General features: G+C 42.6%; 1 protein-coding gene across 1 annotated transcript in view; it reads left to right on the top strand.

Moving 5' to 3' along the window:
* The first annotated feature begins 5,458 nt into the window (after nt 1-5,458).
* Nucleotides 5,459-23,826, top strand: part of PAMR1 (peptidase domain containing associated with muscle regeneration 1) — a 41,127-nt gene continuing 22,759 nt past the window's right edge. Inside the window, exons 1-4 of the mRNA XM_069740172.1 lie at nt 5,459-5,843; nt 11,213-11,389; nt 13,806-13,934; nt 21,372-21,486. Coding sequence (XP_069596273.1) covers nt 5,765-5,843; nt 11,213-11,389; nt 13,806-13,934; nt 21,372-21,486 — 500 coding nt within the window. The 5' untranslated portion in view covers nt 5,459-5,764. The remainder of the gene's footprint in view (nt 5,844-11,212; nt 11,390-13,805; nt 13,935-21,371; nt 21,487-23,826) is intronic.

Here is a 23,826-nt window from a genome sequence, read left to right as displayed (position 1 = left end):
GTGAGCATTGTGCTGTTCCAATTTTTTACGGTTTATATATATATATATATATATATATATATATATATATATATATATATATACTATATATATACACCATGGACTGCATGTGTATATACTGCGTCCTCTATGATATGGTACATAGTATGTATAATTGGAAGTATTGGGTTCTATGGGATTAGTAAGCACGGCTGCTTTGTTGTAGAAACAGCACCCCCCTCGTCTATGGCTATGACTGGTATTGCAGCCTCGCTCTCTGAACAATTTATGCCCATAATACAAGGCATCCTATTCCATGCACGGCAGCAATGGCTCCCAGTGTTAGGCATCCAAGCCCTTCTGCTACAAGAAGAGGAGGCAAACTCCAGGCTCCTCCATCCTAAGTTTCCTAACTTGGCCCCACAATGGAGGGGCCCATTCTGATCTTAGCTATGGGGCTCCTCTCAAACCTGCTGGCTTTGGATCTCTTTGTTGCCTTGAATGGGTAAAATGTCTGCATTCCAGGCTCCTCGTTTGATCATAGCCCTATTATCTCATCAGACATCCCCAGACTTGCAGACATTTAGCTTGGATATAGAGCCCCCGAGTCTTCTTGCGTAGGATGACTAAATCACTTTGCGGTTTGATGCAGTCTCTGGAAGCCATCACATGGGGCACCCCACCCTTGTGTCTGAGAGTCTGGGACGTGGAAAGTAATTGTCCCAGCCCCTCATCGTCTAGCACAATATCTTGTTGGTGTTAAAAATGGAATATAAATTGCCAAAAAGTTTCAAAAACTTTCCGGCTGACCCTCTGGACATGAACCTGGCTACTTTCCTGATTAAGTCTTTTGTAGCCGATTCTACAATTGTTCCCAACTCTCTGGTTCTGACCTTTTCTGTCAACTCGCTCCACCGGCCCACAAATGCCAGATCACTGTAGGGGTGAAAGGATGGAATCCGGAATGTCCCTGGGCTTCTAGAGGTGGGAGCCCTGCTTATGACGTCCAAATCTACAATTGTTCCCAACTCTGTAATTCTGACCTTTTCTGTCAACTCGCTCCACCGGCCCACAAATGCCAGATCACTGTAGGGGTGAAAGGATGGAATCCGGAATGTCCCTGGGCTTCTAGAAGTGGGAGTCCTGCTTATGACGTCCAAATCTACAATTGTTCCCAACTCTGTAGTTCTGACCTTTTCTGTCAACTCGCTCCACCGGCCCACAAATGCCAGATCACTGTAGGGGTGAAAGGATGGAATCCGGAATGTCCCTGGGCTTCTAGAGGTGGGAGCCCTGCTTATGACGTCCAAATCTACAATTGTTCCCAACTCTGTAATTCTGACCTTTTCTGTCAACTCGCTCCACCGGCCCACAAATGCCAGATCACTGTAGGGGTGAAAGGATGGAATCCGGAATGTCCCTGGGCTTCTAGAGGTGGGAGCCCTGCTTATGACGTCCAAATCTACAATTGTTCCCAACTCTGTAATTCTGACCTTTTCTGTCAACTCGCTCCACCGGCCCATAAATGCCAGATCACTGTAGGGGTGAAAGGATGGAATCCGGAATGTCCCTGGGCTTCTAGAGGTGGGAGCCCTGCTTATGACGTCCAAATCTACAATTGTTCCCAACTCTGTAGTTCTGACCTTTTCTGTCAACTTGCTCCACCGGCCCATAAATGCCAGATCACTGTAGGGGTGAAAGAATGGAATCCGGAATGTCCCTGGGCTATTAAAGATCGGATCCCAGTTTATGACATCTGTACTGGGGGATTGTGAAGTCCAGTGGAAAAAACCACTCTACGTGTGAAGGAGGCAGTCTACAGAATAGGGTATAGTACTGAAGGCCGGGCTACCTGTCCAGCGAGGTGATCATAATTTGCATATCTGACGTTTTCCTCAACTTGCTCCACCGGCCCACAAAGGCTAGATCACTGTAGGGGGCGAAAGGATGAAAACCGGAATGTTCCTGGGCTACTAGAGGTGGGAGCAAAGCTTATGATGTCCAAATCAACAATTGTTTCCAACTCTCTGGTTCTGACCTTTTCCGTCAACTCGCTCCACCGGCCCACAAAGACCAGATCACTGTAGGGGGTGAAAGAATAAGAACCGGAATGTCCCTGGCCTACTAGATATGGCATCCCAGTTTATGACATCTGTACTGGGGGTTTTGTGTAGTCCACTGGAAAAAAATAACACTCTACATGTGAAGGAGGCAGTCTACAGGATAGGGTATAGTGTTGACGGCCAGGCTACCTGTCCAGCGGGTTGATCATAATTTGCATATCAGACCTTTTACCTCAACTTGCTCCACCGGCCCGCAAAGGCCAGATCACTGTAGGGGTGAAAGAATGAAAACGAGAACGTCCCTTGACTACTAAAGACTGGATCCCAGTTTATGACATCTGTACTGGGGGGTTTGTGGAGTCCAGTTGAAAAAACACACTACATGTGAAGGAGGCAGTCTACAGCATAGGGTATAGTCCTGCAGGCTACCTGTTCAGTGGGGTGATCATAATTTGCATATCAGACCTTTTCCTCAACTTGCTCCACGGGCCCACAAAGGCTAGGTCATTGTAGGGGTGTGAAAGCATGAAAACCGGAATGTTCCTGGGCTACTAGAGGTGGGATCCCAGCTTATGATGTCTGTACTGGGGGTTTGTGGAGTCCTGGGGGAAGAAACACGCTACAGGTGAAGGAGACAGTCTACAGAATAGGGTATAGTCCTGTAGACCAGTCTACCCGTCCAACAGGGTGCTCATAATTTACATACGGAGAAGCCTAGAAGGAAGGAATAAGTATAGTATTTTTTGCATGGGAAACAGTTAAAGATGCGTTAGCGTCTATGAGTCATTAGGAGAAGTACGGTATTTATAGAAGGGCATATTCCAGAGGAGAAATACTTTTTCTGGCCACAAGGGGCAGCAGAGCTCTGGATCCTCTTTCGTAAAATTGTTCCTCGGGGGTGGAGCATCAGTATCAGCTCGCCTAACTGATTGGTTACTTGCAAGACTCTCTTTAATATTTCCCAACTTGGGTGATCTCTACCTGCTATTAAATCAGCAATGCAGCACAGAAGGATTTCAGCACTCAGACATTCAGAGGGGCTGTAGAAAGGCCCCAGCAAGTGTGGAGCAATCAACCTCAGCTGCAATACCAGGCATAACCTGTGGGTAGGTGTGGCACTGTTTTTCGGAAAAAGTACCATCATGGTTTTGTAATCTTTTAAAATCTGGGGCAACTACAGAGATATGAGTCCATGCACAACACTTTCCTAAATAAGGGGCTCAAAGTTTCAGTTTCTATGATAGGAGCACTTTAAATCCCACAACCCCCATAGCATCCTTCTTGGTAGATCTCTCCCTTGGTGAGCGGGGGATTTCCTAGTATTACATATGTACAGTTCCATGCTTTCTGTGTTTTTCATTATAGACGTATGCATGGAGAAAATGGGAATCTCTGATGCTGCGGCGGTCGCCTTGTAAAACTTCCAGGGGTCTTAAATGCTCCTCACAGCTGTCAAAATGATTCTCAGAAACCGCATCCTTCTCTTGTGTTTAGGATGAAAAAAGACGATTTTCCACTTCTTAGAACTTCCTGGCCTGTTCTAAGGAAAATGGTTCAGGAATTTATTTTATATGAAAATCTCTAAATGTTTGGAATATATAATATCTGTCTATCAGCTATAATATCAATCTATCATCTATCTATTATCTATCTGTCTATTATGTATCTATCTATCTATCTATCTATTATCTATCTGTCTATTATGTATCTATATATTATCTATCTATCTATTAATCTATCTATCTATTTATCTATCTATCTATCTATCTATCTATCTATCTATCTATCTATTATCTATCTATCATCTATTATCTATCTATTATCTATCTATTATCTATCTATCTATCTATTATCTATCTATTATCTATCTATCATCTATTATCTATCTATCTATCTATTTATCTATCTATCTATCTATTTATCTATCTATCTATCTATCTATTTATCTATCATCTATCTATCTATCATCTATTTATCTATCATCTATCTATCTATCTATCTACTGTATCTATCTATCTATCTATTATCTATCTATCTATTAATCTATCTATCTATCATCTATCTATCTATCTATCTATCTATCTATCTATCTATCTATCTATCTATCTATCTATCTATCTATCTATCATCTATCTATTATCTATCTGTCTATTATGTATCTATCTATCTATCTATTATCTATCTGTCTATTATGTATCTATATATTATCTATCTATCTATTAATCTATCTATCTATTTATCTATCATCTATCTATCTATTATCTATCTATTATCTATCTATTATCTATTTATCTATCATCTATCTATCTATCTATCTATTATCTATCTATCATCTATTCTATCTATTATCTATCTATTTATCTATCTATCTATCTATCTATCTATCTATCTATCTACTGTATCTATCTATCTATCTATCTATCTATCTATCTATCTATCTATCTATCTATCTATCTATCTATCTATCTATCTACTGTATCTATCTATCTATCTATCTATCTATTTATCTATTATCTATCTATCTATTTATCTATCTATCTATCTATCTATTTATCTATCTATCTATCTATCTATCTATTTATCTATCTATCTATCTATTTATCTATCATCTATCTATCTATTTATCTATCTATCTATCTATCTATCTATCTATCTATTTATCTACTGTATCTATCTATCTATCCATTATCTATTATTTATATAATATCTATCTATCTAAAGTTTCTTGGATGATAATTTCTTAGATTGCAAAAGTGTTTGACCCCTCTACCCTACATCTCTTACATTGAATAAAGATGACCTGTCACTTGCCATAAATATGTATTTTTTTTACCTGGTGTAAATGCCGCTGTTCTCCTGAATCCGGCAATGTTTTCCTTTTCTTCTTGCGCCTCTCTGTTCCTGAGATATGGCCCCATGTTCCCTGTATATACATTTAATCTTGTTATCCAAGTGGGCGTGGTCCATGAGTAGAGATAACGAGGACCACTCCCATTTGGCAAGCTACTAGATTTATATGCAGAGAAGAAGAGGCCATATCTCAGGAACGAAGAAGAGCAGGAACAAAAGAAAAACATCGCCGGATTAAGGAGAACAGCGGCATTTACACCAGGTGATAAAGTTATATATTTAAGGCAAGTGACAGGTTTTCATTAAAGAGTAGAATAGACGCAGATATATACAGTATTACAGTGCCATAAAAGTGCCGCACTGCACTGGAAGGACGCCCCATCACACGGTTTGTTGATACGTTTCCATCCCAGGATTCCGGGAATGTCCCATTGTAACACATGTCACTATTACGCACTCTATAAATTAGTTAATATTTAATTAGTTTTTTGGGGGATGGCGTCAATGTTGAGGAATGTATGTTATTACAAACACATGTATTGGACACCGAGCGGAGAATTTTTTCCAGACTCCATGCCAGGTCAGGACGGGGTCTGAAGCACATTACTACGTAGACGTCTCCTTGGACTCAGACGGATCAGCGCATGGTACCGGCACGGTCCCCCCGCTGCTGCATTGCTTGGGATTCCCCACCGCTGTCCGCTCTGGGCCACCGAGAGTTAACGGAGTGTTTTTGGGGTGACGTAGTCTGGAGGACCCCAATCAGGGGGTCACTGCCTGTATGATAGAAAGTGTGAAACCTGAGACCCCAGCACTGCAAGCATGAAGAGAAGGAGACCCTGAATGTATGTACTGGGATCATAGAGGACACCATGACTCTGATCGGGAGGACCAGCCTGGCTCTGTTCTACCTCTGCTCCCTCCACATCTCTGCCCACCCCAGGGGTTCAAGTGAGTACCAGCTGTGATGTCAGGGGGATTCCGGACTCCGGTAAGGGCTGAGTTACAGGAGAGGGGCATTTAACGGCTGCTTTTTTCTCTGTCGGAAATAGCGCCACTCTTGTCCATAGGCTGTGCCTGGTATTCAAAACTGCAATACCAACTAATGGCCAGAAGAGGCGCTGCTTTGGGGAGGAAAATCTATGATATGAACTATGGTAATTATTACTTACAATGAGTATGGCAACATGGAAATTATCGTGATGCGATGAGATCCAGAGAGTGTATGCAAGGTTTTTATCAGCAGACGCGTTTCGGCATTCTCAAGGTAAAAAAGCAAATGTCTAAGGACAATAGTAGAAACTTTGTTTTCTTACATTGAGGACAATGCCTTGTCCACAAGTACTGACGTCATGTCTGGGGCTCCACGAAAATTTGGCCACTACATAAGTCGTCCATCCAAATATTGCTGCGTCCATTAATGCAAAATGCGGTCGCGCTGCAACCCACAGGAGACCGCAACCGCGACACACTTGGAACCAAGTTGGATTTTTTGCGATTTGCTTGTCGCAGTCCCAATATCTTGACCCCATTTATAATCAAGATTATGGCCATGGAAAAACTCAGGGATAGTGTCATTAAAGTTGGGGATCTATATATTCACATAGGATGAACATGTAACATGTACAGTACGGATCTCATTGTTGAATGTTAAAAAGTTACTAAACTTTTATTTATTTTTTTTTTTTATATATTTGTGTCCAGCGTGGAAAAGTTATAAAAGGAAGTATTTCTTCATTGTTGAAGAAAAAAAATTGCCTGTAAGTGATTTGCAAATCCGGTCTTTTTCCCCTTCCATTTTCTTCCTTTACATACATTGATATCAGAATGTACTCCTTTAGAGTACAGATGATGGCAGTGATGGATCAGCTCCTTTAGAGTACAGATGATGGCAGTGATGGATCAGCTCCTTTAGAGTACAGATGATGGCAGCGATGGATCAGCTCCTTTGGAGTACAGATGATGGCAGCGATGGATCAGCTCCTTTGGAGTACAGATGATGGCAGCGATGGATCAGCTCCTTTGGAGTACAGATGATGGCAGTGATGGATCAGCTCCTTTAGAGTACAGATGATGGCAGTGATGGATCAGCTCCTTTAGAGTACAGATGATGGCAGCGATGGATCAGCTCCTTTGGAGTACAGATGATGGCAGCGATGGATCAGCTCTTTTGGAGTACAGATAATGGCAGTGATGGATCAGCTCCTTTGGAGTACAGATGATGGCAGTGATGAATCAGCTCCTTTGGAGTACAGATGATGGCAGTGATGGATCAGCTCCTTTGGAGTACATATGATGGCAGTGATGGATCAGCTCCTTTGGAGTACAGATGATGGCAGTGATGGATCAGCTCCTTTGGAGTACAGATGATGGCAGTGATGAATCAGCTCCTTTGGAGTACAGATGATGGCAGCGATGGATCAGCTCCTTTGGAGTACAGATGATGGCAGTGATGGATCAGCTCCTTTGGAGTACAGATGATGGCAGTGATGGATCAGCTCCTTTAGAGTACAGATAATGGCAGTGATGGATCAGCTCCTTTGGAGTACAGATGATGCCAGTGATGGATCAGCTCCTTTGGAGTACAGATGATGGCAGTGATGGATCAGCTCCTTTGGAGTACAGATAATGGCAGTGATGGATCAGCTCCTTTAGAGTACAGATAATGGCAGTGATGGATCAGCTCCTTTGGAGTACAGATGATGCCAGTGATGGATCAGCTCCTTTGGAGTACAGATGATGGCAGTGATGAATCAGCTCCTTTGGAGTACAGATGATGGCAGTGATGGATCAGCTCCTTTGGAGTACAGATGATGGCAGTGATGAATCAGCTCCTTTGGAGTACAGATGATGGCAGCGATGGATCAGCTCCTTTGGAGTACAGATGATGGCAGCGATGGATCAGCTCCTTTGGAGTACAGATGATGGCAGTGATGGATCAGCTCCTTTGGAGTACAGATAATGGCAGTGATGGATCAGCTCCTTTAGAGTACAGATAATGGCAGTGATGGATCAGCTCCTTTGGAGTACAGATGATGCCAGTGATGGATCAGCTCCTTTGGAGTACAGATGATGGCAGTGATGAATCAGCTCCTTTGGAGTACAGATGATGGCAGTGATGGATCAGCTCCTTTGGAGTACAGATGATGGCAGTGATAGATCAGCTCCTTTGGAGTACAGATGATGGCAGTGATAGATCAGCTCCTTTGGAGTACAGATGATGGCAGTGATGGATCAGCTCCTTTGGAGTACAGATGATGGCAGTGATAGATCAGCTCCTTTGGAGTACAGATGATGGCAGTGATGGATCAGCTCCTTTGGAGTACAGATGATGGCAGTGATGGATCAGCTCCATTGGAGTACAGATACATAGTAACATAGTAACATAGTTAGTAAGGCCGAAAAAAGACATTTGTCCATCCAGTTCAGCCTATATTCCATCATAATAAATCCCCAGATCTACGTCCTTCTACAGAACCTAATTGTATGATACAATATTGTTCTGCTCCAGGAAGACATCCAGGCCTCTCTTGAACCCCTCGACTGAGTTCGCCATCACCACCTCCTCAGGCAAGCAATTCCAGATTCTCACTGCCCTAACAGTAAAGAATCCTCTTCTATGTTGGTGGAAAAACCTTCTCTCCTCCAGACGCAAAGAATGCCCCCTTGTGCCCGTCACCTTCCTTGGTATAAACAGATCCTCAGCGAGATATTTGTATTGTCCCCTTATATACTTATACATGGTTATTAGATCGCCCCTCAGTCGTCTTTTTTCTAGACTAAATAATCCTAATTTCGCTAATCTATCTGGGTATTGTATTTCTCCCATCCCCTTTATTAATTTTGTTGCCCTCCTTTGTACTCTCTCTAGTTCCATTATATCCTTCCTAAGCACCGGTGCCCAAAACTGGACACAGTACTCCATGTGCGGTCTAACTAGGGATTTGTACAGAGGCAGTATAATGCTCTCATCATGTGTATCCAGACCTCTTTTAATGCACCCCATGATCCTGTTTGCCTTGGCAGCTGCTGCCTGGCACTGGCTGCTCCAGGTAAGTTTATCATTAACTAGGATCCCCAAGTCCTTCTCCCTGTCAGATTTACCCAGTGGTTTCCCGTTCAGTGTGTAATGGTGATATTGATTCCTTCTTCCCATGTGTATAACCTTACATTTATCATTGTTAAACCTCATCTGCCACCTTTCAGCCCAAGTTTCCAACTTATCCAGATCCATCTGTAGCAGAATACTATCTTCTCTTGTATTAACTGCTTTACATAGTTTTGTATCATCTGCAAATATCGATATTTTACTGTGTAAACCTTCTACCAGATCATTAATGAATATGTTGAAGAGAACAGGTCCCAATACTGACCCCTGCGGTACCCCACTGGTCACAGCGACCCAGTTAGAGACTATACCATTTATAACCACCCTCTGCTTTCTATCACTAAGCCAGTTACTAACCCATTTACACACATTTTCCCCCAGACCAAGCATTCTCATTTTGTGTACCAACCTCTTGTGCGGCACGGTATCAAACGCTTTGGAAAAATCGAGATATACCACGTCCAATGACTCACCGTGGTCCAGCCTATAGCTTACCTCTTCATAAAAACTGATTAGATTGGTTTGACAGGAGCGATTTCTCATAAACCCATGCTGATATGGAGTTAAACAGTTATTCTCATTGAGATAATCCAGAATAACATCCCTCAGAAACCCTTCAAATATTTTACCAACAATAGAGGTTAGACTTACTGGCCTATAATTTCCAGGTTCACTTTTAGAGCCCTTTTTGAATATTGGCACCACATTTGCTATGCGCCAATCCTGCGGAACAGACCCTGTCGCTATAGAGTCCCTAAAAATAAGAAATAATGGTTTATCTATTACATTACTTAGTTCTCTTAGTACTCGTGGGTGTATGCCATCCGGACCCGGAGATTTATCTATTTTAATCTTATTTAGCCGGTTTCGCACCTCTTCTTGGGTTAGATTGGTGACCCTTAATATGGCAGTGATGGATCAGCTCCTTTGGAGTACAGATGATGGCAGTGATGGATCAGCTCCTTTGGAGTACAGATGATGGCAGTGATGGATCAGCTCCTTTGGAGTACAGATGATGGCAGTGATGGATCAGCTCTTTTGGAGTACAGATGATGGCAGTGATGGATCAGCTCCTTTGGAGTACAGATGATGGCAGTGATGGATCAGCTCTTTTGGAGTACAGATGATGGCAGTGATGGATCAGCTCTTTTGGAGTACAGATGATGGCAGTGATGGATCAGCTCCTTTGGAGTACAGATGATGGCAGTGATGGATCAGCTCCTTTGGAGTACAGATGATGGCAGTGATGGATCAGCTCCTTTGGAGTACAGATGATGGCAGTGATGGATCAGCTCCTTTGGAGTACAGATGATGGCAGCGATGGATCAGCTCAGCACCTGTATCTTACTAACTCTGGGGATAAGATGCTGCAGGAGATTATTGTTAATAATCTGAACACTCTGAGGAGGACACAGGTGCTGAGCTGCTCCATCACTGCCATCATCTGTACTCTAGGTATCAAAGCAGAAAAATAGACTGGGGGGAAAGCCGGGGTTTGGAAGACATTCCTATAATTAAGTGATTTACAATGTTTCCAAACTTTCCATGCCGGACAAAATTATCCAAAAAAAAATAACATTATTTACTGTTAGTTTCTGTCCAGCTTTCTTTAACTCCCTAGTGCCTGAATTACATTATAATTTTTTTTGCAGTCAAATTCGTATGAACTTTCACACCTATATGCACTTAGCTGTACAATGAGATTTATTTAATCCGGCATCTGATAATCCAGAAATTGTGATAATCCAGCACAAGCAAGAGACCGAACCAATGTAGCAGAGCCGAGTTTAACATTCTTTTGTTCTGTGATATTGATATTATGATTAACTGTACAAAACAAATGTAGTTCTGCGCCATTTTTACCTCCATGAGATCTGTATATTAGCAAATGCGGCAGAATGTCAGAAGTTGTAAACGTCAAGGGGTGTAATGGAGAAAACCATCAACTGGAAGAAAGTTGTTAAGGTTAGTTATGGTGAACTCATGGGCAACAGATGTATCCACATAATAGTAAGTAATACGTTAAAAAACAATTAGCCAAGTTTTCAGTACTAACAGTCACAGTGTATGCAGCACAAGCTGAAAAGCAATGCTGCAAACTGTTGTCCTCTTGGGTCGATATTGAAAGGTTTTGCTCATCTGCTTCATTGCACAATTCTTTCACATTATGAAATCCATAAATAAATAATATAAAGGGTTTTTTTTACCCCAGAATATACAGTGATAAATGAAAACTGCCCAGGAGCTGAGTGGAATATCATGTGCCGAGACTGCTGCGAATATGACCAGGTGGAGTGTGTGTGTCCGGGAGGCAATAAGAAGGTGGGGTATACCATCCCCTGCTGCCGGAATGAAGACAATGAGTGTGACTCCTGCCTTATACACCCAGGTATCAAACACAATATTTATGCCTTATGTCGTATAAAATTAGTGCTGTAATTCTGCCACCTCTGTACAACAATATAACTACTATAATGCTGCCCCTATGTACAAGAATATAACTGCTATAATACTGCTCCTATGTACAAGAATATAACTACTATAATACTGCTCCTATGTACAAGAATATACCTTCTATAATACTGCCCCTATGTACAAGAATATAACTACTATAATACTGCTCCTATGTACAAGAATATAACTACTATAATACTGCCCCTATGTACAAGAATATAACTACTATAATACTGCCCCTATCTACAAGAATATAACTACTATAATACTGCTCCTATGTACAAGAATATAACTATTATAATACTGCTCCTATGCACAAGAATATAACTACTATAATACTGCTCCTATGCACAAGAATATAACTACTATAATACTGCTCCTATGTACAAGAATATAACTGCTATAATACTGCTCCTATGTACAAGAATATAACTACTATAATACTGCTCCTATGTACAAGAATATAACTATTATAATACTGCTCCTATGCACAAGAATATAACTACTATAATACTGCCCCTATGTGCAAGAATATAACTACTATAATACTGCCCCTATGTACAAGAATATAACTACTATAATACTGCTCCTATGTACAAGAATATAACTACTATAACACTGCTCCTATGTACAATAATATACCTTCTATAATACTGCCCCTATGTACAAGAAAATAACTACTATAATACTGCCCCATGTACAAGAATATAACTACTGTAATACTGCCCCTATGTACAAGAATATAACTACTATAATACTGCCCCTATGTACAAGAATATATCTACTATAATACTGCCCCCTATGTATAAGAATATAACTACTTTAACACTGCTCCTATGTACAAGAATATAACTACTATAATACTGCTCCTATACACAAGAATATAACTACTATAATACTGCTCCTATGTACAAGAATATAACTACTATAATACTGCCCCTATGTACAAGAATATAACTACTTTAACACTGCTCCTATGTACAAGAATATAACTACTATAATACTGCCCCTATGTACAATAATATACCTTCTATAATACTGCCCCATGTACAAGAATATAACTACTATAATACTGCCCCTATACACAAGAATATAACTGCTATAATACTGCCCCTATGTACAAGAATATAACTACTATAATACTGCTCCTATGTACAAGAATATAACTACTATAATACTGCTCCTATGTACAAGAATATAACTACTATAATACTGCCCCTATGTGCAAGAATATACCTTCTATAATACTGCTCCTATGTACAAGAATATAACTACTATAATACTGCTCCTATGTACAAGAATATAACTACTATAATACTGCCCCTATGTGCAAGAATATACCTTCTATAATACTGCCCCATGTACAAGAATATAACTACTATAATACTGCCCCTATACACAAGAATATAACTGCTATAATACTGCCCCTATGTACAAGAATATAACTACTATAATACTGCTCCTATGTACAAGAATATAACTACTATAATACTGCTCCTATGTACAAGAATATAACTACTATAACACTGCTCCTATGTACAATAATATACCTTCTATAATACTGCCCCTATGTACAAGAAAATAACTACTATAATACTGCCCCATGTACAAGAATATAACTACTGTAATACTGCCCCTATGTACAAGAATATAACTACTATAATACTGCCCCTATGTACAAGAATATATCTACTATAATACTGCCCCCTATGTATAAGAATATAACTACTTTAACACTGCTCCTATGTACAAGAATATAACTACTATAATACTGCTCCTATACACAAGAATATAACTACTATAATACTGCTCCTATGTACAAGAATATAACTACTATAATACTGCCCCTATGTACAAGAATATAACTACTTTAACACTGCTCCTATGTACAAGAATATAACTACTATAATACTGCCCCTATGTACAATAATATACCTTCTATAATACTGCCCCTATGTACAAGAATATAACTACTATAATACTGCTCCTATGTACAATAATATAACTACTATAATACTGCCCCTATGTACAAGAATATAACTACTATAATACTGTCCCTATGTACAAGAATATAACTACTATAATACTGCCCCTATGTACAAGAATATAACTACTATAATACTGCCCCCTATGTACAGGAATATAACTACTATAATACTGCTCCTATGTACAAGAATATAACTACTATAATACTGCCCCTATGTACAAGAATATAACTACTATAATACTGCTCCTATGTACAAGAATATAACTACTATAATACTGCTCCTATGTACAAGAATATAACTACTATAATACTGCTCCTATGTACAAGAATATACCTTCTATAATACTGCTTCTACTTTTTGCAGGATGCTCTATATTTGATAACTGTAAATCCTGTAACAATGGATCGTGGGGCGGCTCACTGGACGACTTTTACGTGAAGGGCAGATACTGCTCTGATTGTCGGGTTGGCTGGTATGGTGGAGACTGCATGAGTAAGTACCTGTTTTATGGAATACATATAAGAGGGAAGGGTGGGGGTAATTAGAGGATGCTACAAGAAAAAAAAGAAAATCATGACACCAGCAGCACTCATGTAGTCCTACATAAGGACACTGCCACCACCATGTTTCACTGAAGGCATCATGCATTTAGAAAAAATCTACCAAGGGCATGGAGTGTTGGCCGTGGACTGAGGTGGGCTCCTGAGGATACAGCGAAGCCGTGGACAAGGAAAACAGTCAACACTAAACTTGTCAAATCAACTTGAACTCAAGACTGATTATGCTTCCACCAGCCAACAAAATGTGAGCGTTTAATGCACACAAACCAGTCAGAACTGACCGGGATCACAGCGCTGCGTCACTCAGTCATGGAAATGTTAACTACGTTACTATAATTTACCTAGTTGTGCACCCTGACGGTCACAAGAGGGCATCCTCTGCGTCTGGAGGAGAGAAGGTTTTTCCACTAACATAGAAGAGGATTCTTTACTGTTAGGGCAGTGAGAATCTGGAATTTATTCCCTGAGGAGGTGGTGATGGCGAACTCAGGCGAGGGGTTCAAGAGAGGCCTGGATGTCTTCCTGGAGCGTAACAGTATTGTATCTTACAGTTATTAGGTTCTTTAGAAGGACGTAGTTCTGGGGATTTATTCTGACAGGAATATAGGCTGAACTGGCTTTTGCTAACTATGATACTATGTTACTCCTATTGCGGCTACCGAGTATTAACTTGGAAAACTGGAACAATCAGATGAATGCCAGGGGCGGCCTATTGGTGATGCAGCATCGCAGCTTTCAAACTTATCAAAACCACGCTAAACCCCCCGAAGCAGAACCCAGTTATGGAATTATACACCGTCGTGTTCACTTTAAGGATCGTGTGAGTGCGGTGGGCCGCTCCTTGGATCACCTCTGTATACTTGGAAAACTGGAACAATCAGATGAATGCCAAGGGCGGCCTATTGGCGATGCAGCATCGCAGCTTTCAAACTTATGAAAATCACGCTAAATCCCCCGAAGCAGAACCCAGTTATGGAATTATACACCGTCGTGTTCACTTTAAGGATCGTGTGAGTGCGGTGGGCTGCTCCTTGGATCACCTCTGTATACTTCGGTAGATCCCCCTTTAATGCTGTCGTCTCTGTAAGTCTCTAGTGGTTCAGCAAGCTGAGTCTGATGGGCACTGAGGCATTCAAGTGCTTGTATATGGCCGTCTGTGTGCATGCACGCTCCCACGTGCACGCTCGCACCGTAATCCTCGCAGTGAGGAGACCCGCCTGGACGACGGCTGTTTGACCAAGGGATGACGAGATTGTGATGGTGTGTGGTACCACAGCCGACTCACTGGAGGGCGTCACAGATGTCGGATAACGCTTGGCGGAGACGTTACACGTCCTCCTCCTTCCGTCCTCTTAAGATGGCCACCGAACCGACCCCTTCCTGTCAGGCACTTCCTCCTGGCCTGGGGCTCCTTCGGGTTCTGCCAAAACTGCAGTTCACACCAGCAGAACAGAGTCCATTTATCACAACACAAGTCTCAGCCAACACAGTCGCCATTTCTATTCCTCCTCACAGAACCGGAGTCGCCGCCTCAGAAACAAAATCCTGCACAAACCGGTTTAAGCCAAAGTCATCCAACGGTTCCAGGGGAAACAGTGGCCTCCTGTGGCCGGTGACCAGTACTGCAGGCATCGATATTGTCAATTGTACATTACTGATAAAATACGGAATACGTATAAGGGGGAAGGTGGGGGGATTAGAAAATACCACAAGAAAAAAAAAAGAAAAACATGATCATATATTTATTGCTACAATCCCCAGTGAAGTTTATATGATGATTTTTTTTCTGTTTGGTCTTATTATTTGATTTGCGTGCACTGCACGTGTGCGGCGCTGCGATTTCCTGCAGCCCTCTGTTTCTCCTCTCACATGTAATTTTGTGAGATCAGAGACTTGCTGGTAAAGATTTATCAAATTTATAAAAGTGTAAAAAAAAAAACCCCGTTAGTAACAAAATCTACATCTTTACACTCTTTTTCTAACACTAACTAAGGCTATGGCAAGGACTAAGGTTATGGTTATGGTTAGAACTAGGACTAAGGATAGAGCTAGGGCTTTGTGTTAAGCCTGGGGCAAATGTTAGCGCTGGGGTTAAGGATAAGGCTGGGGTTAAGGTTAGATTTAGGGCTAGAGTTAGGGTTGGGACTAGGGTTAGAGTTAGGTTCATGGTTAGGGCTAAGGCTAAAGTTAAGGCTTGGGTTAGGCCTGGAGCAAATGTTAGAGCTGGGGCTAAGGTTAAGGCTGGGGCTAAGATTAGATTTAGGGCTAGTTAGGATTGGGACTAGGGTTAGAGTTAGGGTTATGGTTAGAGCTGGGGCTAAGGATAGAGTTAAGGCTTGGGTTAGACCTGGGGCAAATGTTAGAGATGGGGCTAAGGTTAGGGCTGGGGCTGAAGTTAGATTTAGGGCTAAATTTTGGTTAGGACTAGGTTTACAGTTATGGCCATGGATAGAACTAGGACTAAGGATAGAGTTAGGACTTGGGTTAGGTTTGGCGCTATGGATAGAGTTAGGGCTTGGGTTAGAGCCATGGCTATGGTTAAGGCTGGGGCTAAGGTTAGATTTAGGGCTAGAGTTAGGGCTGGGACTAGGGCTAAGAGTTAGGGTTATGGTTAGAACTAGAGCTAAGGATAAAGTTAGGGCTTGAGTTAGGGCTGAGGCCAAGTTTAGAGCTGGGGCTATGGTTAAGGCTGGGGCTAAGGTTAGATTTAGGGCTAGAGTTAGGGTTCGGATGAGGGTTAGAGTTAGGGTTATGGTTAGAGCTAGGGCTAAGGATAGAGTTAAGGCTTGGGTTAGGCCTGGGGCAAATGTTAGAGCTGGGGCTAAGGTTAGGGCTGGGGCTAAGGTTAGATTTAGGGCTAAATTTTGGTTACGACTAGGCTTACAGTCAGGGCCTTGGTTAGAACTAGGACTAAGGATAGAGTTAGGGCTTGGGTTAGGGCCATGGCTATGGTTAAGGCTGGGGCTAAGGTTAGATTTAGGGCTAGAGTTATGGCTGGAACTAGGGAGAAGAGTTAGGGTTATGGTTAGAACTAGAGCTAAGGATAAAGTTAGGGCTTGAGTTAGGGCTGAGGCCAAGTTTAGAGCTGGGGCTATGGTTAAGGCTGGGTCTAAGGTTAGATTTAGGGCTAGAGTTAGGGTTGGGACTAGGGTTAGAGTTAGGGTTATGGCTAGAGCTAGGGCTAAGGATAGAGTTAAGGCTTGGGTTTGGCCTGGGGCAAATGTTAGAGCTGGGGCTGAGGTTAGATTTAGAGCGCAAATTTGGTTAGGAGTAGGTTTACAGTTAGGGCCATGGTTAGAACTAGGACTAAGGATAGAGTTAGGACTTGGGTTAGGGTTGGCGCTATGGATAGAGTTAGGGCTTGGGTTACGGCTAGGGCCAAGGTGAGAGCCATGGCTATGGTTAGGGCTGGGGCTAAGGTTAGATTTAGGGCTAGAGTTAGGGCTGGGACTAGGCTTAGAGTTAGGGGTTATAATGGTTAGGGCTGGGACTAAGGTTAGAGTTAGGGGTTATGGTTAGGGCTAGGGATAAGGATAGGGTTAGGGCTTGGGTTAGGCCTGGGGCAAATGTTAGACCTTGGGTTAAGGTTAGGACTCAGGCTAAGGTTAGATTTAGGACTAGAGTTAGAATTAGGGTTATGGTTAGGGCTATGGCTAAGGATAATGTTAGGGCTTGAGTTAGGCCTGGGGCAAATATTGGCGCTAAGGTTAGATTTAGGGCTAGGCATAAGTTTAAATTTAGGGTTAAGGTTAGGACTGGGGTTAAGGTTAAGGTTAGGATAATAACATTGCTATAAAATAGAAAGTTCTGCATTTGTTTCCATTTTTTGCCCTCTCCGGTATATTGTGCTTGGTAATGTACGCATAAGTCTGAATGCTCAGGAGCGGAGAGTCAACCCAATGCGCACAACCCTCCTGTGCCCTCTGCTCTTTAAATCATGAAGCCCTTTATTTGCAGGCTTGCATTACTGCAGCTAATTAATTAGGCTTTTTTCTCCATCTTGTAGTCGACCAGAAGGATTTTTTTAATTGCCGTAAATTCTAACTGCTAATTATGCTTGATCAGGCCGCTGGTTAGTCTGTACTCCATGTGCTGGCGTAGGATGAGAGGAGGACTGGGATGTTCTGTTCCTGGGACTGTTCCTGCTCGCACTGGCACTTCTCTGGGCATTTAAGTAAATAGCTGTCACTTTGCCATCAGATACACAAAAGAGCAAGTTTATTGAAGGAAAGTGAGAACATTCTATTAACCCCCTGATGGAAGTTTGACCCTAAAGATAAATCCTTCTTCCCAAGAGTTGTAAGACGCGCTTACATCCCTTATACACACTGGTTGGTGATTGCTATTACAGGTCATTTTTGTGGCTGCGCCTGGTTTTGCCGTTCAGACCCATTCACTTAAATAGGACTGAGCCGCAGTGATCTGCAATGTCAGGCTCAGCCATTACCAAATGTATGGCGCTATGCTTATTATGTGGCACCCTCATGTAGCGCCACATCCCCTTCATTCAGCTGACTGGCAGGGGTGCCGGGAGTCGACTCTTACTGATCGATCCGATCTGACAAAGGCCACCAAATTTGGTTGTAGAAACCCTTTTAAGTCACACTTGCCTTCTCTCCTGAAACATTTGGGAGACTCTCAAAAAAAAGAGGAAAGATATCCCAGAAGGGTTGGTAAATCTCATGGGTTCTGCCAAAATCTACTTGAAACCTTCAGAGAACCAGAGCTTCCAGGAGATTTCTTGTGCCTCACACCAGGATACTCCTCAGGGGCTGGGAACGTGTATGAAGAGGCATGGCCTCTAAGAAGAAAAGATGGGCATGGCTAAGGGAACAGGTTTTTGCAATTCTATAAGTCTTGGAGCATCGTTGTCAAAAGTTGCTAAGTATGTTCTTTAAGTATGCTGGGATTTAAAGGGGTTGTCATAAGCATAGCCAAACTCCTGAGCTACCAGGGTCATCTACCTGTAACATAGATGTCCTCTTATATGGCAAAAAAGCCGCTGACAAATGTGTCGACTGCTAGAACAACAATTAAATGCTGCAATTTGGGCAATTTTTTTTTTTTTTAAAACAAACGCAATGCTAAATTTCCCCAAAAATGTCTACTCTGTAAAAAGTGTGAGACCCCTCTTACAACGCTGATCAGCCTTGGGTACGGTGGGGCAAGGTGCAAGAGAGGGATCCCAAAATTGAGATCACTGGGGACGCAAGTACCAAGAGGCTCTAACCCAATCCACCATTAGACCCAACGCGTTTCACTTCATGCACTTTTTAGCGCCACTTTTCAGAGCACGTTGAAAATTTAGAAATCAAAAGTCTCAGGTAGAAACGTGGTGGCAGAAGAGTGGAAGAGCTCTCCCTAAAAGGTTCCCTCGTGTACAGTGGGACAACCTGCAAGACAGGGGTACCAAACTGAGGGCACTGGAGACGTTTATGCTCCTGTAGACCGAATGGCACTAAACCAGCCCACCAACTTACTCTCCTCCTCTGATTTTGCCCCTCTAACCTTGCACTCTCAAGCCTGTCGGAGCTGGGGGATTGGCTTAGTGCCACTTGATCAACGGGCGCGCACCCTTCTCCAGTGCCCTCTCTGGGCATTCCTCTCTTGCCGGATGTCCCACTGTCCCCAGGGCACCATCTAGGAGGAGCTTTTTCCACCACTACATCCCTGCCAGAGACTATTATGCTATCTATCTTTTATCATGCTCTCAGCATAATTGTATGTACTGAAACGCGTTGGCTGAGCTGGTTGATCCAGTGGCACTAAGCCAACCAATGGCCGCGGACTCTTCTCCAGTGCCCTCTCTGGGCATTCCTCTCTTGCCGGATGTTCCACTGTCCCCAGGGCACCATCTAGGAGGAGCTTTTTCCACCACTACATCCCTGCCAGAGACTGTCGTGCTATCTAGCTTTTATCATGCTCTCAGCATAATTGTATGTACTGAAACGCGTTGGCTGAGCTGGTTGATCCAGTGGCACTAAGCCAATCAATGGGTGCGGACTCTTCTCCAGTGCCCTCAGTTGGCATTGCTATCTTGCAGGATGCCCCACTGACCCTGGGCATCATTTAGGAAGGACTATTCCACCACCTTATCTCTGCCAGAGACTGTATTGCCTTCTAACTATCATTGTGCACTCAGCACTACGGCTTTAAAAACTGCATATCCCGAAACGCATTGGGTCAGCCGGTGGTTTGGGTCTAAACCTGCAGGGTCAGTGGCAGTGCTTGCTGCCCCGGCGCCCTCCACTCCGAGTCCTTCTCTTCCAGCTAGTCTCGCCATACCCAAGGCACCACCTATGGAAGTAGATGTTGTAAGGATATTCATCAATGCTTTGGCGCCAAATTTTGTGCGCATTTTGCAACATTGTCATTGCTGTAAATGCCCAAGCAAAATTCTGCTCCGAGCCCTGGAAGGCGTTGGGTTCATCGCACATCAACCATAACGTCCCTTTATGAACCCAACCTAAAAATAGCTCTAGAGCGCCGCGCACCGGCATCTGTGCCGCCGTATGCGCTTTTTTTTTCCAGCAGTGTAAATGAACTTTCGTGGCAGAGGAGACGGCAGATCTGTCCGCTGCGGCGCAGATGTCACATTTCTGTTGTCAGTTCCCTGGGAAACCGAGTGTAATGAGCAAACACCGGGGGCCGCTATCGCCAGGGAAGACTCCGGAATTCGCCTCCGCTGCATATTTCTGGGTTTCGGGTTATTTATAATAAAAACAACCCTTTGTGAATTGTGACATTAACCTCATTCGCGGAGCCCCTCAGGGGTTTAGCAAAATGCAGAGAGGTAATAGGTAGCAGATCCTATATAATAGCAATGGTTACCATGGCAACAGCATCCCTCCCCCCCCCCCCCCCCCCCAAAAAAAAAAAAAAAAAAATAATTCCACAACAGCAACTATTTAATTTTAGCAGCAGGAGATGAGAATGGAAAAAAAAAATGGGAAGGCCCTTAACTCCTTCGTTGCTGGAAATTACACAGTTGATTATATAGGAGCAATGTATAGTTGCAGTACTGGAAGGTGCAGTCAGTTTATGATTTTAATGTTAGTGCCCTTTCAATCGCAAAGAATTGGATCGATCTTTTATCACTTAACTAAATCATATCTTTGCTCTTTATTATTTCTGTGTCTTTTATTAACTGCACAGATTTGTAAATACAGACAGCAGTACCCCAGTGTGGCCAGAAGAGGGAGCACTGACACCTGATTGTGGAAATAGTACTGCAGAATTAACAGAATGAGAGATTGGGGTTTAATTGGTTAATTGTGCAATGGACATTAATTTATTTGTATTAAATATATATATATATATATATATTTTACACTATAAGGGGTTTAATTACTATTTTCTTCTTCCATAGGATGTGGGGAGATAATACAGGCCCCCCACGGAGAGATCATGATGGAGAGTTACCCATTCAACGCGCACTGTGAATGGAGCATCCAGGTCTCGCCAGGATATACTGTAGAACTCAGGTAGGGAACGCTCAACACAACGCATATTGTGACAGTGACTGCACCAGCAGAACAGTGAGTGCAGCTCTGGAGTATAATACAGGATGTAACTCAGGATCAGTAATGTAATGTATGTACACAGTGACTGCACCAGCAGAATAGTGAGTGCAGCTCTGGGGTATAATACAGGATGTAACTCAGGATCAGTAATGTATGTACACAGTGACTGCACCAGCAGAATAGTGAGTGCAGCTCTGGAGTATAATACAGGATGTATCTCAGGATCAGTAATGTAATGTATGTACACAGTGACTGCACCAGCAGAATAGTGAGTGCAGCTCTGGGGTATAATACAGGATGTAACTCAGGATCAGTAATGTATGTACACAGTGACTGCACCAGCAGAATAGTGAGTGCAGCTCTGGAGTATAATACAGGATGTAACTCAGGATCAGTAATGTAATGTATGTACACAGTGACTGCACCAGCAGAATAGTGAGTGCAGCTCTGGGGTATAATACAGGATGTAACTCAGGATCAGTAATGTATGTACACAGTGACTGCACCAGCAGAATAGTGAGTGCAGCTCTGGAGTATAATACAGGAGGTAACTCAGGATCAGTAATGTAATGTATGTACACAGTGACTGCACCAGCAGAATAGTGAGTGCAGCTCTGGAGTATAATACAGGATGTAACTCAGGATCAGTAATGTAATGTATGTACACAGTGACTGCACCAGCAGAATAGTGAGTGCAGCTCTGGGGTATAATACAGGATGTAACTCAGGATCAGTAATGTATGTACACAGTGACTGCACCAGCAGAATAGTGAGTGCAGCTCTGGAGTATAATACAGGATGTAACTCAGGATCAGTAATGTAATGTATGTACACAGTGAATGCACCAGCAGAATAGTGAGTGCAGTTCTGGGGTATAATACAGGATGTAACTCAGGATCAGTAATGTAATGTATGTACACAGTGACTGCACCAGCAGAATAGTGAGTGCAGCTCTGGAGTATAGTACAGGATGTAACTCAGGATCAGTAATGTAATGTATGTACACAGTGATTGCACCAGCAGAATAGTGAGTGCAGCTCTGGAGTATAATACAGGAGGTAACTCAGGATCAGTAATGTAATGTATGTACAAAGTGACTGCACCAGCAGAATAGTGAGTGCAGCTCTAGGGTATAATACAGGATGTAACTCAGGATCAGTAATGTAATGTATGTACACAGTGACTGCACCAGCAGAATAGTGAGTGCAGCTCCGGGGTATAATACAGGATATAACTCAGGATCAGTAATGTAATGTATGTATACAGTGGCTGCACCAGCAGAATAGTGAGTGCAGCTCTGGAGTATAATACAGGATGTAACTCAGGATCAGTAATGTAATGTATGTACACAGTGACTGCACCAGCAGAATAGTGAGTGCAGCTCTGGAGTATAATACAGGATGTAACTCAGGATCAGTAATGTAATGTATGTACACAGTGACTGCACCAGCAGAATAGTGAGTGCAGCTCTGGGGTATAATACAGGATGTAACTCAGGATCAGTAATGTATGTACACAGTGACTGCACCAGCAGAATAGTGAGTGCAGCTCTGGAGTATAATACAGGATGTATCTCAGGATCAGTAATGTAATGTATGTACACAGTGACTGCACCAGCAGAATAGTGAGTGCAGCTCTGGGGTATAATACAGGATGTAACTCAGGATCAGTAATGTATGTACACAGTGACTGCACCAGCAGAATAGTGAGTGCAGCTCTGGAGTATAATACAGGATGTAACTCAGGATCAGTAATGTAATGTATGTACACAGTGACTGCACCAGCAGAATAGTGAGTGCAGCTCTGGGGTATAATACAGGATGTAACTCAGGATCAGTAATGTATGTACACAGTGACTGCACCAGCAGAATAGTGAGTGCAGCTCTGGAGTATAATACAGGAGGTAACTCAGGATCAGTAATGTAATGTATGTACACAGTGACTGCACCAGCAGAATAGTGAGTGCAGCTCTGGAGTATAATACAGGATGTAACTCAGGATCAGTAATGTAATGTATGTACACAGTGACTGCACCAGCAGAATAGTGAGTGCAGCTCTGGGGTATAATACAGGATGTAACTCAGGATCAGTAATGTATGTACACAGTGACTGCACCAGCAGAATAGTGAGTGCAGCTCTGGAGTATAATACAGGATGTAACTCAGGATCAGTAATGTAATGTATGTACACAGTGAATGCACCAGCAGAATAGTGAGTGCAGTTCTGGGGTATAATACAGGATGTAACTCAGGATCAGTAATGTAATGTATGTACACAGTGACTGCACCAGCAGAATAGTGA

The sequence above is a fragment of the Ranitomeya imitator genome, chromosome 9 (genome assembly GCF_032444005.1).
Source record: "Ranitomeya imitator isolate aRanImi1 chromosome 9, aRanImi1.pri, whole genome shotgun sequence".
Classification (NCBI taxonomy): domain Eukaryota; kingdom Metazoa; phylum Chordata; class Amphibia; order Anura; family Dendrobatidae; genus Ranitomeya; species Ranitomeya imitator.
Note: the sequence above shows the minus strand (reverse complement) of the source record. Positions and strands in the feature narration are given on the sequence as shown.